Source organism: Schistocerca nitens, chromosome 5, assembly GCF_023898315.1.
Source record: "Schistocerca nitens isolate TAMUIC-IGC-003100 chromosome 5, iqSchNite1.1, whole genome shotgun sequence".
In the NCBI taxonomy this organism is placed as follows: Eukaryota; Metazoa; Arthropoda; class Insecta; order Orthoptera; family Acrididae; genus Schistocerca; species Schistocerca nitens.
In genome coordinates this window covers 245185258-245202692 of record NC_064618.1, presented here as the reverse complement: position 1 = coordinate 245202692, position 17435 = coordinate 245185258, and the positions used below count along the sequence as shown (strand labels likewise).

General features: G+C 39.9%; 1 protein-coding gene across 3 annotated transcripts in view; it reads right to left on the bottom strand.

Moving 5' to 3' along the window:
* LOC126259660 (RNA polymerase II-associated protein 1) overlaps positions 1 to 17435 on the bottom strand; it is a 200129-nt gene that overhangs the window by 112957 nt on the left and 69737 nt on the right. For 2 of the 3 annotated variants that reach the window (XM_049956595.1, XM_049956596.1), the window contains exons 5-6: positions 8491 to 9012; positions 953 to 1128 (exon numbers count right to left, since the gene is read on the bottom strand). In XM_049956595.1, the coding sequence (XP_049812552.1) occupies positions 953 to 1128; positions 8491 to 9012 (698 nt within the window). Of the gene's footprint in view, positions 1 to 952; positions 1129 to 8490; positions 9013 to 12771; positions 12882 to 17435 lie in introns of those variants that run through there. The other variant, XM_049956597.1, reaches the window with a different exon arrangement.

Sequence of the window (17435 nt, the reverse complement as noted above, 5' to 3'; positions counted from 1 at the left end):
CATAGATATCTCAAGTATTTTCATTTCTCAGAATTACAAGTCTCTTTTGCTCAAAAAGCAGCCATCAATGTTTTTTGCTGACATAAACTGAACAGCACAGAACAATACATCTCAATTTTTCTTATATTTGTATGCTGACATTAACATTTTTATGACCAAACACATATGGTTTACAATTACAAACAATTCCAGTTGGAGTAATCACAGAGAAAATGTTGTTGGTAACATGAAACAAAGACTGCATTTTACTGGTAAAATGCTTAGAAGAAGCAAAAAATCTACTAAACAGGTGACTACACCACACTTGCCCATCCTCTTCTGAAGTACTGCACAGAGTGTGGGATCTCTCCCAGATAAGACTGATGAAGGACATACAAAAATTTCAGAGAGTGTGGCTCATTTTCTATTACCACGTGAAATAAGGGGGAGAATGTCACAGATATGATAAAGTGAGTTCGGGCAGCAATCATTAAAGTAAAGGCCTTTTTCACTGTGGTAAGATATTTCTACAAAATTAAATCACCAACTTCCTACTCTGGATGCAAAAATATTTTGTTAACTTCCACCTAATTAGGGAGAAATGACCTTCATGATAAAAAAAGAGAAATCATGATTGCATGGAAAGATATTTCTCACATGAAACTCCCAAATGGAATCATAGAGAAATTGTTGAAAAGGATTCTACGAAACCTTTACCAAATACTTAAGTGTGAATTATAGAGTAATTACAGAGTCTGGTCTTAGTGACCAGAGACAAGAGTGGCCTTGTGTATGTGACTTATGTGCTTTTGTGTGTGGGTGGGTGGGGGGTGGGGGCAGAGGGGGGGGGGGGCAGCAACACCTCCTGTATGTGTTGAGTTGCACTCTATATTTTCCATATGGTAATTATAGAGTAATCATGTAAATGTAGATGCTGATGTAGAATACATGTTAAGGCTTATAATTTCCTTACCTTCTCAAGAATATTTGCAATAGTTGTTATTGAGAGTACTCGCTGCTGTAAAACTGAACTTCTTGTCAACTGGAACAGTTCTTGTAAGGTGTAGCCAGGTCTGCCTGGTTCCTCTCCATGATGATGAAGACCTTTATTTACATCTAATGACTCATCAGCATACGGCAGTAACATGCCTGTGCAGAAAGGAAAAAATATTAAGTTATAAACAGTTTGGAAAGTTTGTGTGTGTAAAAAATTAGAAAATATGCAAAAGATGGATAACAAGGAGTGCCTAATGAATGGAGGAATAGACGATGAGTAAACATGCTTAAGAACAATAATACGTGATTTGCAATCATCACTACTGGTCCACCAAGTTCTGAGAGTGATTTTATTCCTGTTGTAAAAGCTACATCAACACAGCTTGATCTAACTACTGTCACTATCTCACATGTACAACGTTAAGCAGTAGACGTGTGATTGCTGTGTATCAAAGACGTTGTGTCACAAATTGCAATGGAGTAATATCTCTAAATCAAGTGTTCAAGACATTGTCCAGAATGCTTTGAAGATGAGAAAAGTGTATGCAAGTGCTGTAACTTACCAAACGACAGCATTGGTATGTTGATAGAGACAATAAACAAACAAACACACACACATATTTCATGCTTCCGCAACCCAAGGTTGCTCCATCAGGAAAGAGGGAAGGAGAGGGAAAGATGAAAGGATGTGGGTTTTAAGGGAGAGGGTAAGGAGTCGTTCCAATCCCGGGGGCGGAAAGACTTACCTTAGGGGGAAAAAGGACAAGTATACACTCGCGCGCACACACACACATACACACACACACACACACACAGATCCATCCACACATATACAGACACAGGCAGACATATGTAAATGCAAAGAAGTTGGGCAGATCTCCGCTAATTTCAAGTTGCCGCCACTCATAGCTCACATGTCATTCAACAACATCTTTGCCTCTGCACTTCCGCCTCGACTGACATCCTACTCCCAACATCACCACTGCTGAAGCCCAGGCTATCCGTGATCTGAAGGCTGACCGATCCATCGTCATTCTTCCGGCGGACAAGGGTTCCACGACCGTGGTACTTGATCGTCGGGAGTATGTGGCTGAGGGACTGCGTCAGCTTACAGACAACACCACATACAAAGTTTGCCAAGGTAATCCCATTCCTGATGTCCAGGCGGAGCTTCAAGGAATCCTCAGAACCTTAGGTCCCCTACAAAACCTTTCACCTGACTCCATCAACTTCCTGACACCACCGACACCCCGCACCCCTACCTTCTACCTTCTTCCTAAAATTCACAAACACAATCATCCCGGCCGCCCCATTGTAGCTGGTTACCAAGCCCCCACAGAACGTATCTCTGCCTACGTAGATCAACACCTTCAACCCATTACATGCAGTCTCCCATCCTTCATCAAAGACACCAACCACTTCCTTGAACGCCTGGAATCCTTACCCAATCCGTTACCCCCGGAAACCATCCTTGTAACCATTGATGCCACTTCCTTATACACAAATATCCCGCACGTCCAGGGCCTCGCTGCGATGGAGCACTTCCTTTCACGCCGATCACCTGCCACCCTACCTAAAATGTCTTTCCTCATTACCTTAGCCAGCTTCATCCTGACCCACAACTTCTTCACTTTTGAAGACCAGACATACCAACAATTAAAGGGAACAGCCATGGGTACCAGGATGGCCCCTTCGTACGCCAACCTATTCATGGGTCACTTAGAGGAAGCCTTCTTGGTTACCCAGGCCTGCCAACCCAAAGTTTGGTACAGATTTATTGATGACATCTTCATGATCTGGACTCACAGTGAAGAACAACTCCAGAATTTCCTCTCCAACCTCAACTCCTTTGGTTCCATCAGATTCACCTGGTCCTACTCCAAATCCCATGCCACTTTCCTTGATGTTGACCTCCACCTGTCCAATGGCCAGCTTCACACGTCCGTCCACATCAAACTCACCAACAAGCAACAGTACCTCCATTACGATAGCTGCCACCCATTCCACATCAAACGGTCCCTTCCCTACAGCCTAGGTCTTCGTGGCAAACGAATATGCTCCAGTCCGGAATCCCCGAAGCATTACACCAACAACCTGACAACAGCTTTCGCATCCCGCAACTACCCTCCCGACCTGGTACAGAAGCAAATAACCAGAGCCACTTCCTCATCCTCTCGAACCCAGAACCTCCCACAGAAGAACCACAAAAGTGCCCCACTTGTGACAGGATACTTTCCGGGACTGGATCAGACTCTGAATGTGGCTCTCCAGCAGGGATACGACTTCCTCAAATCCTGCCCTGAAATGAGATCCATCCTTCATGAAATTCTCCCCACTCCACCAAGAGTGTCTTTCCGCCGTCCACCTAACCTTCGTAACCTCTTAGTTCATCCCTATGAAATCCCCAAACCACCTTCCCTACCCTCTGGCTCCTACCATTGTAACCGCCCCTGGTGTAAAACCTGTCCCATGCACCCTCCCACCTCCACCTACTCCAGTCCTGTAACCCGGAAGGTGTACACGATCAAAGGCAAAGCCATGTGTGAATGCACCCACGTGATCTACCAACTGACCTGCCTACACTGTGACGCATTCTATGTGGGAATGACCAGCAACAAACTGTCCATTCCCATGAATGGACACAGGCAGACAGTGTTTGTTGGTAATGAGGATCACCCTGTGGCTAAACATGCCTTGGTGCACGGCCAGCACATCTTGGCACAGAGTTACACCATCCAGGTTATCTGGATACTTCCCACTAACACCAACCTATCCGAACTCCGGAGATGGGAACTTGCTCTTCAATATATCCTCTCTTCCTGTTATCCACCAGGCCTCAATCTCCGCTAATTTCAAGTTGCCGCCACTCATACCTCACCTGTCATTCAACAACATCTTTGCCTCTGCACTTCTGCCTCGACTGACATCTCTGCCCAAACTCTTTGTCTTTAAATATGTCTGCTTGTGTCTGTATATGTGTGGATCGATATGTGTGTGTGTGTGCGAGTGTATACCCGTCCTTTTTTCCCCGTAAGGTAAGTCTTTCCGCTCCCGGGATTGGAATGACTCCTTACCCTCTCCCTTAAAACCCACATCCTTTCGTCTTTCCCTCTCCTTCCCTCTTTCCTGATGAGGCAACAGTTTGTTGCGAAAGCTTGAATTTTGTGTGTATGTTTGTGTGTCTGTCGACCTGCCAGCACTTTCATTTGGTAAGTCACATCATCTTTGTTTTATAACAGAGGGAAACATTCCACGTGGAAAAAATATATCTAAAAAGAAAGATGATGAGACTTACCAAACAAAAGCGCTGGCAGGTCGATAGACACACAAACAAACACAAATATACACACAATATTCAAGCTTTCGCAACAAACTGTTGCCTCATCAGGAAAGAGGGAAGGAGAGGGAAAGACGAAAGGATGTGGGTTTTAAGGGAGAGGGTAAGGAGTCATTCCAATCCCGGGAGCGGAAAGACTTACCTTACGGGGAAAAAAGGACAGGTATACACTCGCACACACACACATATCCATCCACACATACAGACACAAGCAGACATATTTAAAGACAAAGAGTTTGGGCAGAGATGTCAGTCGAGGTGGAAGAGTAGAGGCAAAGAAGTTGTTGAGAGACAGGTGAGGTATGAGTGGCGGCAACTTGAAATTAGCGGAGATTGAGGCCTGGCGGATAACGAGAAGAGAGGATATACTGAAGGGCAAGTTCCCATCTCCGGAGTTCGGATAGGTTGGTGTTGGTGGGAAGTATCCAGATAACCCGGACGGTGTAACACTGTGCCAAGATGTGCTGGCTGTGCACCAAGGCATGTTTAGCCACAGGGTGATCCTCATTACCAACAAACACTGTCTGCCTGTGTCCATTCATGCGAATGGACAGTTTGTTGCTGGTCATTCCCACATAGAATGCATCACAGTGTAGGCAGGTCAGTTGGTAAATCACGTGGGTGCTTTCACACGTGGCTCTGCCTTTGATCGTGTACACCTTCCGGGTTACAGGACTGGAGTAGGTGGTGGTGGGAGGGTGCATGGGACAGGTTTTGCACCAGGGGCGGTTACAAGGACAGGAGCCAGAGGGTAGGGAAGGTGGTTTGGGGATTTCATAGGGATGAACTAACAGGTTACGAAGGTTGGTGGACGGCGGAAAGACACTCTTGGCGGAGTGGGGAGGATTTCATGAAGGATGGATCTCATTTCAGGGCAGGATTTGAGGAAGTCGTATCCCTGCTGGAGAGCCACATTCAGAGTCTGGTCCAGTCCCGGAAAGTATCCTGTCACAAGTGGGGCACTTTTGTGGTTCTTCTGTGGGGGATTCTGGGTTTGAGGGGATGAGGAAGTGGCTCTGGTTATTTGCTTCTGTACCAGGCCGGGAGGGTAGTTGCGGGATGCGAAAGCTGTTGTCAGGTTGTTGGTGTAATGTTTCAGGGATTCCGGACTGGAGCAGATTCATTTGCCATGAAGACCTAGGCTGTAGGGAAGGGACTGTTTGATGTGGAATGGGTGGCAGCTGTCATAATGGAGGTACTGTTGCTTGTTGGTGGGTTTGATGTGGACGGACGTGTGAAGTTGGCCATTGGACAGGTGGAGGTCAACATCAAGGAAAGTGGCATGGGATTTGGAGTAGGACCAGGTGAATCTGATGGAACCAAAGGAGTTGAGGTTGGAGAGGAAATTCTGGAGTTCTTCTTCACTGTGAGTCCAGATCATGAAGATGTCATCAATAAATCTGTACCAAACTTTGGGTTGGCAGACCTGGGTAACCAAGAAGGCTTCCTCTAAGCGACCCATGAATAGGTTGGCATACGAGGGGGCCATCCTGTTACCCATGGCTGTTCCCTTTAATTGTTGGTATGTCTGGCCTTCAAAAGTGAAGAAGTTGTGGGTCAGGATGAAGCTGGCTAAGGTAATGAGGAAAGAGGTTTTAGGTAGGGTGGCAGGTGATCGGCGTGAAAGGAAATGCTCCATCGCAGCGAGGCCCTGGACGTGCGGAATATTTGTGTATAAGGAAGTGGCATCAATGGTTACAAGGATGGTTTCCGGGGGTAACAGATTGGGTAAGGATTCCAGGCGTTCAAGGAAGTGGTTGGTGTCTTTGATGAAGGATGGGAGACTGCATGTAATGGGTTGAAGGTGTTGATCTACGTAGGAAGAGATACGTTCTGTGGGGGCTTGGTAACCAGCTACAATGGGGCGGCCGGGATGATTGGGTTTGTGGATTTTAGGAAGAAGGTAGAGGTTGGGGTGCGGGGTGTCGGTGGGGTCAGGAGGTTGATGGAGTCAGGTGAAAGGTTTTGCAGGGGGCCTATATATATATATATATATATATATATATATATATATATATATATATATATATATATATATATATATATATACTCCCAAACAAAAACAATGATGCATGGCTGTCTGCCATAAACAATTCTCTTCTGGCAAAAAGTTATCACAGGTGATGAGACTTGATTTTATCAATATGAATGTACAACAAAATGAGAAAGTGCATAAATTCACATGGAGAGTCAGCACTTTGTTGGAATAACCAACATTCAAGACATCGTGAGGTGCAAGTTTAACAACATATCAAAAAAGGCCATTTTTGGCAGTTTCACATCATTATATGAATGTTGCACATACTCATGTGGATGGGGGTCTATTTTTGGACTGATAGGATATATTAGCTGTAGCTTGGCACTTAATTAGTCATGAAATATATGAAACACTATATGTAATGTCACTATTACACAATTAGGCGCACAATGGACTCGCATTCGGGAGGACGACGGTTCAATCCCGTCTCTGGCCATCCTGATTTAGGTTTTCCGTGATTTCCCTAAATCGTTTCAGGCAAATGCCGGGATGGTTCTATTCAAAGGGCACGGCCGATTTCCTTCCCAATCCTTCCCTAACCCAAGCTTGCGCTCCGTCTCTAATGACCTCGTTGTAATGTTAAACACTAACCACCACCACCAACAATTAGGCACAATGCAATTGTCAGAGATAGTAATGATGGGTGATGAAGAGGTACCTTTTTTTAAATTTTGTTAATTAGTAGGAAGCATGTCAGCATTTGCCTGGAGTGATTTGGGAAAATCATGGAGAACAAAAACTGGGTTGTCCAGATCTGGTAAATTATCCTGTATTCTCTTTACATAAACAGATTTCATACTTTACCAACTAATCTTAGTGATTTACTAATATTATATTACCCAACAGTGAACATATGTAATGTGATGACAGTGTAGGAATCCACATTTTCTTGGATATAGGTGGCTTTATGTAGTTTCTGGAGAAGCTTACACAAGAAATTAGCATGTATCATCCCCCCCCCCCCCCCCAAAAAAAAAACGTTTTCTGCTCCACTAATCATACCAAACTGTAACATAGTTCTCCTGTCATATAATGGGATCAGCTTACAAAATTGTTCCTTAGAATGAGAAGTGATTATATCAAAGATAGAAGATCTCTGTAGAATAATTAGGTCAATCACCTTTTTGATATTTTATGATGGCAGCACTACAATTTGAGGTGATCTTCATAAAATAATTAGCTCACTCAGTCTCTTTGACAGTCTACAACAGCAGCAAGTTATACAGAACTCAGCCAAATAAATTTTTTGGGGAATGAATCCACTATGCTATTACAATGCAACTGTGTTTGTGTGACAATAATGAGTAGCCTTTTTACTTACAATAATTCTGTTACAAACTGTTTCAAAGCCATTAACTTTGCGTGGTGATCAATGGAACTAAACTGTACTAGATGCTGAAACTTTTAAATGATTGAAAAGAAAGCTACAACACATAAGAAGTTTTATGCATATACTGAGACAGATGAAGAGGATTACAATGGTGCACTTTCCAAGAACTATCATTGCTTATCAGTGACCAAATTAAGAAGCAAGAACAGAAATAACTTCCCCTTAAACCCCCCCCTCTCTCTGTCACACACACACACACACACACACACACACACACACACACAAACAGACTGAGATCATGTGTCGCCTTTTTGGCAAAAAGTTTATAGTGCGACAGTCTTTTTGTTGTGCCTACCTGCAATTCAGTACCTCTGCTGTATGGTGAGTAGCAACTTTTCGTTTCATAATATTGTTACAATGTAAAGAACAGACAGATTGCTACTTACTGTAAAGGGGACACATTAAGTTGCAGACCAGCACAATTACAAGAAACTTTCACATTCTGCACTAAACTGCTGGAGATGGCAGTCATGTGGGCATGAGATGTGCTTGCTTGTGTGAATAAATGTGTGTTTCTGTTTCTTTTTCTCATGAAGGCTTTTGCCAAAAGATAACATGGAAGTGACTTTTAATTGTGTCTGCCAGCAATTTAATGTGGAGTTTCCATTGTTTGATTTTGTGATCTGGTACTGTTCAGAAAAAAGGACAACCATTACCAGATAGTTGAAAAACGTCAAAGCATTTAAGGAGAGTGTCAAAATAGCTTTTAGGACTTCCATCAGGACAACGTAATGAAAGGGAAAAAATCACCTTGAAAATCAAACCTAGCGGCATATGCTTTGTCTGAAGGCAAGGGTGGTGGTTCAGGTATTTCTGATATCCACTTAAGCTTTTCTACTTCTACTACATCCATGTGCAGCCATTTATTACTGGACTCTGAGACTAATGGAACTGCAGGTAATATATCAGTATTTGTTGTCGTGGTATGAGCTGTGAAGGCTTCCTCTGTCTCCATTTCAGAATTTAACTGAGATGAAGGCTGCGACTCTGTCAACAGTGTATTTATAGTTTCAGTCTCTTCTGTTTCCATTTGGGATTCATCACATTCTTCATGGATTCCTGTCATATTTTCATCCCCTTTTGTGTCCACAGAAGCATTTTTGGAAGGATTCCTTCTTGAGAGGATAAACTGAAGAACTTTTGGGTCTAATGAAGACATCAGCTTCTGCTGTTCTGACAGGATTTCTTCATGTGACATTCTGCTCAAACGGATAAGATTTTCTTCATGAACTACATCTGCTTCTGTCCCAGAGACTATGAAGCTCTGATCTCCTGAAAATAAATGAAGAAAATAGTTACAGTCTGCTGATACAAAATAAGTTTTTTTGAATATTTTTGTCTTCAAGCTCTATGATAACAGTTTCACAAGATGGTGGTCCTACAAGAATTCTTTCAATAATGCTAAACTTGCCATACTTATTATAATAAAAAATAATAAATACGCAAAGTGCTGATGGCAATGGCAGAATTTAGAGTGCTGGACGCAAAGAAATAAGACATTTCAAAATTATACCAAAAACACTTAACTATGGTATACTTTAATGTGCAAACTGAGAATAAAAAATCTATTTCTGAACATTTCATACAATGCTGCTTCAGAGCATTAACAATACGGAGAGATACACTAACTGATATGCCACCATAGCAGGGCTTACTTACATTTTCTCTACTGGACACTATGGCAGTCAGTCAAGATCAATAAATAAAATTACAAAACAAACAAAACAAGTTTGGAGGAGTTTGCACTATTATTAAAGGTAAAGCTAAAAGGCAACAAATAATGTTACAGAAAATGTTACATCTGCACTTTCAGTGACAAATATTCCTGACATCTATCAACCAGTCCTAAAACATGGTTAATGTTTTGAGGATAGTTCCATGTGCTATTACATATCCTCTCAACAACAATGCAACTGAGTCCACAAAAATGTAGTATGAACATTCTTTTTTCCAATGACCTCAGAGAAAGAAGTCCAGCAGATTTGAGTTGGGTGAATTAGGTGCGGTACAGTATTCCTGATGTTCTGTATTACCACTGGAAGAGACTTACAGCATCTTTTGTTTGTCATTCAATGCACATTCTACAATACAGCAACGTTTTTCAGTTTACTTTTGAAGCATTCTTCAGAATTATGAAATTACTAACGAAAACTCACAGGAAGTGAAAGATGATCTGCAACTTTCACAGAAAGCAGACTGCAATTATAAGAGTCAAAGGACTTGAAACAAAGGACGTAAACAAGAAAAAAGTGAGACAGAGCTGTAGCCTGTCTCCCATGTTATCCAGCCCTGTAGACTAAGAAAGCAGTAAAGGAAAAATTTGGAAAGGTAATTAAAGTTCAGGAAGAAAAAACAGAAATTTTAAGGTTTGCCAACGACACTGTAACTTCCAGAGATAACAAGGACTTGGATAATCAGTTGAAGGAATGGTTAGGGTCTTGAAAAGAGATTATAAAAAGAACAAACAAAAGTAAATGGAGTCGAATTAAGTCAGATGGTGATGAGGGAATGGTATGAATAGATACAACAGTGGAAAGAAACAAACTGGACTTTACGTATAAAAGTAAAAGTGAACCACTACTTAGACCAAAGAACTAACAGCTCCTCCATACAGGAAAAAATATTTATAGGTTGGTGAAGGTTAAAAAGGGAGGGCAGGTCACTCAAACCCCAGTATGAATGGGACCTGCCTGTAGTGAGGACATTAATAAGAAACACAGTAGTTAATAATAAAGATGAAATTCAAAAAGTAATTCCAGACTGATAGAGGTATGAAGGAAACAAAATACTTAATGAATGTAAAAATTTCTTTACAGAAAATCTGTAGAGGAAAATAAATTTCTAATACTAGAACAAGGAAGTGATTGTTTAACTCCACAGGAACGGGGACAGACAAGACAGAGTAAGCTATCAACTGTCAGCCCTTCCTCCACTCTTTACATCTACACCTACATCTACGTGGTTACTCTGCAACTCACACTTAACAGCCTGGCAGAGGATTTATCGAACCATTTTTGTACTACTTCTCTACCATTCCACTCTCGAATGGCGCATGGGAAAAAGGAACACCTAAATCTTTCGGTTTGAGCTCTGATTTCTCTTATTTTAGTATTATGATCATTTCTCCCTACGCATCTGGGTGTCAACAAAATATTTTCGCATTCGGATGAAAAAGTTGGTGATTGAATTTCGTAAATTGATCCCGTCGCAAAGAAAACTGCCTTTGTTTCAGTGACTGCCACCCTAACTCGCGCATCATATCAGTGACACTCTCACCCCTATTGTGCAATAACATGAAACGAGCTGCCCTTCTTTGCACTTTTTCGTTGTCCTCCGTCAATCCTACCTGGTTAAGGGTCCCACACTGCGCAGCAATATTCCAGCAGAGAATGGACAAGTGTAATGTAGGCTGTCTCTTTAGTAGGTTTGTCGCATCTTCCAAATGTTCTGCCAACAAAGCGCAGTCTTTGTTTCGCCTTCCCCACAATATTATATATGTGGTCTTTCCAATTTAAGTTGCTTGTAATTGCAATTCCTAGGTATTTAGTCAAATTGACAGTCCTCCGATTTGTGCAATTTATCGTATACCCAAAATTTATCAGATTTCTTTTAGTACCCATGTGGATGACCTCGCACTTTTCTTTGTTTAGTGCCAATTGCCACTTTTCGCATCATACAGAAATTCTCTCTAGATCGTTTTGTAATTGGAACTGATCGTCTCATGATTTTACAAGACGGTAAATTACAGTGTCATCTGCAAACAATCTAAGGGGGCTGCTCAGATTATCACCTAGATCATTTATGTAAATCAGGAACAGCAGAGGGCCTATGACACTACCTTGTGGAATGCCAGATATCACTTTTGTGACCTCTCTGAGAGGAAATCACGAATCCAGTCACACAGCTGAGACGATACTCCATATGCACGCAATTTGATTAATAGTCATTTGTGAGGAATGGTATCAAAAGCTGAGTGCCAGAGTGCAGGCATGTTACTCATCACTGCATGGCATGGCACGATAAATGTCACTTGCTGCATGTCACCTCACTTAACTTCAAAGACGCCCCCTTTTTAATTGATTTTAAAAATCTTTCCCACAGAATTTAGCACAAATAAACCACAAAACTCATATGATTATGCTTATTTATTATGTAATAAAATGTAATGAGCAAAAAGGCAGTATGCTTTGTCTCTTTTTATTGTCATCATATCTGACATAAAAATGTTTATGGCACTAAAAAAAATAAAAAATAAATAAATAAAAAAAAATTGATTTTGTGATGATGTTTGTATGGCTGATTACTGTGACTGTACCATCTACAAATGCAAGGACACAAATTATGTAGTATGCTGGATTTACTTACGTACAGAAATGCTGTCGTATTTGCTAACAATCATTTCTGATTCAGTATATTATGTAATATGGAGACATTGTACATGAAGCTAGCTTTGTATGTTTTATTATTTTAGCTCTGAAGATGGTTGAATGAAATTAATTACCTGATCAATAAACTGTGATCTGTGACTGGACTTATAACAAAACTAATACATGTAAATGTTACAACTTTCAATAAATATCATTAAGACCCTGAGAAATTCAGGATAAAAGAAAGGTCAGCCAAGGAGATCCCACATCACCTACTATTCTCAGCAGCCCTTCAAAAAGTCTTCAGATTCTTGCTCAGTAAAAACAAATACGCAATACATGTTAATGGGACGTGCCAGTATAAACTTTATTTTGTTGGTGATGTTTGGAACATGGAGGAGGAGGCCTTTGTTCAGCAGCAGATGACAAATTTCTCCAAACTTACTGCAACAACTTTGTCACTCAGGTATGACCTGCCCCACTGATGATAATAGAGATATTACACAAATTAAAGTATTTTTAAATATTTATTACACCAACCAAAATATTTAAATTTTTAAAATATTAATATATTTAACACAAATTAGAATATTTTAAATCAGATGCAAAGTTATTAGACACCAGTAGTTAAGAAAGGAGCTGTTTCACCTGACATGATACACACCTGAATCAGCACAACAAGAGGGAACTTGCCACTAACATAAATAATGCTCTTGAGGAAATTCTCCACGAAAACAAAACCACGAGCAAGTCTGTAATTGTAGTAGGTGCTCCATCACAGGGGAATTATTAAAATATGTCCATACTACTGGATTTGGTCAAAAACCACCTCAAAATGCATACAGAGAACAAACACACAAAGTTCAGAATTTAAACCAAAAGAAGTGGCAAATACAAAGAAAAATCTCACACTTTACTTAATAAAACTGATGAATTTAAAGTTTACAACATAATGAACTTAGAGATATGTCAGTCATTTGCATGTCAGAACAGTGGCTTAATTCAGATGTAATTTAATGTGTGTCATCACCAAATTTCAAATAATGTGATCATTATTCTAGAGCTAAACACAAATGTATTGGAGCAGTAATACTGTATTTAGCAAACTTAAAATAGAATTTGTTATTTTAATTAATCACAGTTAATTAAGTGTTGAAACATTTGAGCTAGCTGTCATAAAGCTTATCAAAAAATTCTTATAGTCACAACACTCTATCATCCTCCGATCGATTGTTTTAAAACATTCATAAATTAATATGAGCTGTTCCTAAATAAAATAACAAATTCAAAGTGTGATACAGTAATCTGTGGGAACTTTAACATTGTATTTCGTCTCTAAAAGTGGGTACAGGTAGGCATTTCTAAATCTCATGAAATATACAATCTCCAAAACAAAGTAAAAACCTTCAACTAGATTACCTTCCTAGTCAAGGACAGCCTTGCAACAGGTTATTGTAAATGAGACCATACATTCCACAGCCCTGCATTTATGCAGTGTGGTATACAATGACCACCTAATGTTAACTAACTACTACTAGTGCCCTAAGGAAAGTTGTGGTGGAATGAAAATAATTTAGGAGTAAAGAAGACCACTCACTGAATAGCTGAACCACTGACTCTGCGACAGGCACACACAAAAGAGAATGTAAACTTTGCTAACTTTTGGAACAAACCCTTGACATGCTACTGTACACACACACACACACACACACACACACACACACACACACCTATGCAGCATCAATGTGCTGGCTGGAAACACAATCTACTAATGATCAATGTAAATACCAATATACCAAATAATGGCTATATACCAAATAACACTGCAACACAAACTGTCTGCATTTTTCAGTACGAGAATTTTAACTCTTTCAACTACCTACTAAGTAGAGAGAAAAGTGGACAAATATTTAGAAGATACAAACAAACAAAAAATTACTGCGTTCATAGATACTTTACACCACTGCTTCCAAATTGTTTTCCCCTGAAAACTATAAGTACTAAAGGCAACATCAGGATCAATAACTGGATCATAAAGGCAATATGAAACTCCCATTTGAAAGTAGGCTTGTACACAAAACATACAAACAGACCAATACAATGCCAGAGTTACATGATTACTTCAAAATATATACCAAAATACTTAACAAAGTGATAACACCTGCCAAAAGAATACATAACAGTGATTACAAAAATAATGTATCAAACAAAGTAAAAGCCTTGTGAAAGAATACAAAAAAGGAAAAAAGTGAAAGTAATTATACAGGTCGTAACATCACATTCACTCACTAGAAAAAAAGGTATGTAATCCCACAGAAGTGGCAAACATATTCAGTAAGTTCATTGCAATCATTGCAGGAGATATGATAAAATTGCATTTTAAATTGAAAGCTGCACCTATCAAATTCAAAATAGAAACTTGTTTGAGGTCAATGCTTACTAACACTGTCACTAGAGACAAGGTCATGATAAAAGAACTGAAAAATTCTTATTCCGCTTGAATTAATGGTATTCCCATGATGATTCTGAAGAAATATAACCATAATAACCATAACAAACTTATAAACATTAAATTATTTATATGACTCCTCTCTCCTATTAGCCCCTTTTCCAGAGACTTTGGAAATATGCTAGGTCATTCCTGTGTACAAGTAAGGGGGGAAAATGACATACATAACTATATGCTAACTGCCATTTTATCTGGTACAACAAACCATGTAGAGAAAATCATGCACAAAAAACTGATTTCATTCAAATGAATATAATAGAGGGAAACATTCCACGTGGGAAAAATACATCCAAAAAAAGATGGTGTAACTTACAAATTGTTCGTAAGTGCATGGACAAAAAACTTACTTTTATCTGGACCCATGTTGCAAAGTGAGGCTCTGAAAGTCACTAAAGAACTTGGAGTTACAGAGTTTACGGCATCCACAGGATGGCTAGTCAGTTTCAAAGCTAGGCACAACATTGTGTGGAATGAAGTGTGTGGGGAAGCTAAGGATGTGCCGGAATGTGTAGCAACAGAATGGAAGACAATACTGCGCAACTTAATTGTGAATTATGAGCCAAAAGATGTGTTCAATGCCGATGAAATGGGACTGCTTTATTGCGCGCTGTCTTCAAAATTTCTGGCAATGTGAGGTGAAAATTGCACCAGAGGAAAAATGTTCAAGGAAAGACTCACTGTACTGCTGTTTGGAAACATGTTAGGTGAAATGGAGAAGCCACTGGTGATTGGAAAGATGGCTGAACTATGTTATTTCAAAAACATAGACGTCAGTAAGCTTCCAGTCACATGGCAAAGCAATAAAAAGGCATGGATGATGAGTGGTCTTATGGAAGAATGACTGGGCTCTTTCAATGCCAAAATGAAAAAAGAAAATCACCAAGTTCTCCTTTTCCCAGACAATGCAACCTGCAACCCGAAAGTAATGTTATCAAATGTGAAATTGGCTCGGTTCCCTCCAGGTTCAACCATCCTAGCACAACCCACGGGCTAGGGGGTTATTTACACATTCAAGTGTCATTACAGGCGATTACTGATGCAATATCTTATTCTTAGTGTTGAAGAAGCCGAAAGTGCGTTTGCTCCTGCACGGTCAGTTTCTGTCCTGGATGCAGTAAATTGGATTGGTTTGGCAGTAATAAAAATAAAACACGAAACTGTCACGAAGTGGTTCAACAAAGAGGGGTTTGGGGGTCAAGAGCAAGATGCTTCTATGGTCATCGAAGTACAAGAAAATGCAGCAGCAATTGCTGAATTAATGAAAATGCAAAACATTTCATGTAATGCAGATGATTACATTCAAAATTTAACAGAAATCTGCAACACAGAAGATGATGAAGGAGAAACAAAGGAAGAAGAAGAGGAGCAAAATATGTCCCTAGAAAAATCAATACACCTGAAGAAGCCATTCCATTCATAAACTATGTTATGCAATTTGCAGCACACACAAATTCTCCCTACTTGTTGGAACTATTGTATGGTGCAAAAAATTGCCTGGAAAAAAAAAAAACAATTTTGAACAGGAAGTTAAAATAAGTTTCCCTCCTTGATATGTGGTGAAAAAAATGAAAAGTACAGCAAATAAACATAGGAATAATATGTACATACATACAATAATAAACAAATTTAAAGTCAAAGTAAAAATATAGAAATGCTGTGTTATTTATTAATGTGTAATAGTCCAGTATTCTACTGTCCAATATACAGTAACTGAACATCTACTGTGCTGGAGTGAAGGTACATAAACACAGTATATGCACAATTAAAAATTTTTATTATACTTTTGTGCTTGATAACTGACAAATTTTACGTAGCCCAGTGAGTTTTGTGTAATTCAGAAACTTGTTCAATTTGCAAAATTATTTTAGTTTCAGGTGATTCTGTTTTGAGCAAGTTTTACTGTAGCAGCTTTTATAACCACTATTTTGAAACTTCATATAAAATTCTTACAGCTTTCACAATAAATGTACTGTTTGTTGCCTTCTTCAATCAATCTTTATGTTCACGTTATTTAATTTCACAATCAGTAAGTCCTTTATTAGGCACTGTGAGTCACTTAATAAATGCAAGTCTTCCAGTCTAGGTTTTATACCAATTAGGTTCCTTTAAGAATATGCTGATGAAATAGTTTCTTTTTTAGCAATCGTATAAAACTGCTCCCTTGCTAAAAGATCTGAACCTAAAGCCTGGCAAGTTGCAAGAGTCACACCGATGCACAAGAAGGAAAACAAAAGCAGCCTGCTGAATTGCAGATCCATATCACCTTTTCCACAGTCCACGGGTCACATCCTATGGAAGATCTGTGCGAAAGAGCAGTCACCTATAATCACTCATTACCTCCTATTCTAGCCTATGAAAGCAACTTACCAACTTTGCTGGAATAATATCACAATGTTCTATGTGGAAACTACTACCTACCCACTCAGATAAATGGCAACTGAAACTGAGGCCAATGATAATTCATGCCGTTCAATATCATACTGATAAATTCAATGGGCACTTCAGACCATACGGGATCCTCCCCTCCTGCCATCAGCTTTTCTGAAATACACAAACAGGAATTCTTCCTGCAACACCCTAACAGTGTCATGTACTCAGCTTGCTTCCCCCCATTCAGCTGTTCCCACACCACTTTGCAACCCAACAGCCCCCAGACTGCCCACCCCATGGCAGCTCCATATTCTGTCTGTTACATTTATATTTTGCCCTAGCTCGTGCATTTTACCCATTCCTTATTTCTTTCCAATACCAAGATCCTCGAACTTCCACTTCCACTTTCTTTCCTCAGAATTTCCTTGCAGCACCCCACCCCTTCATGA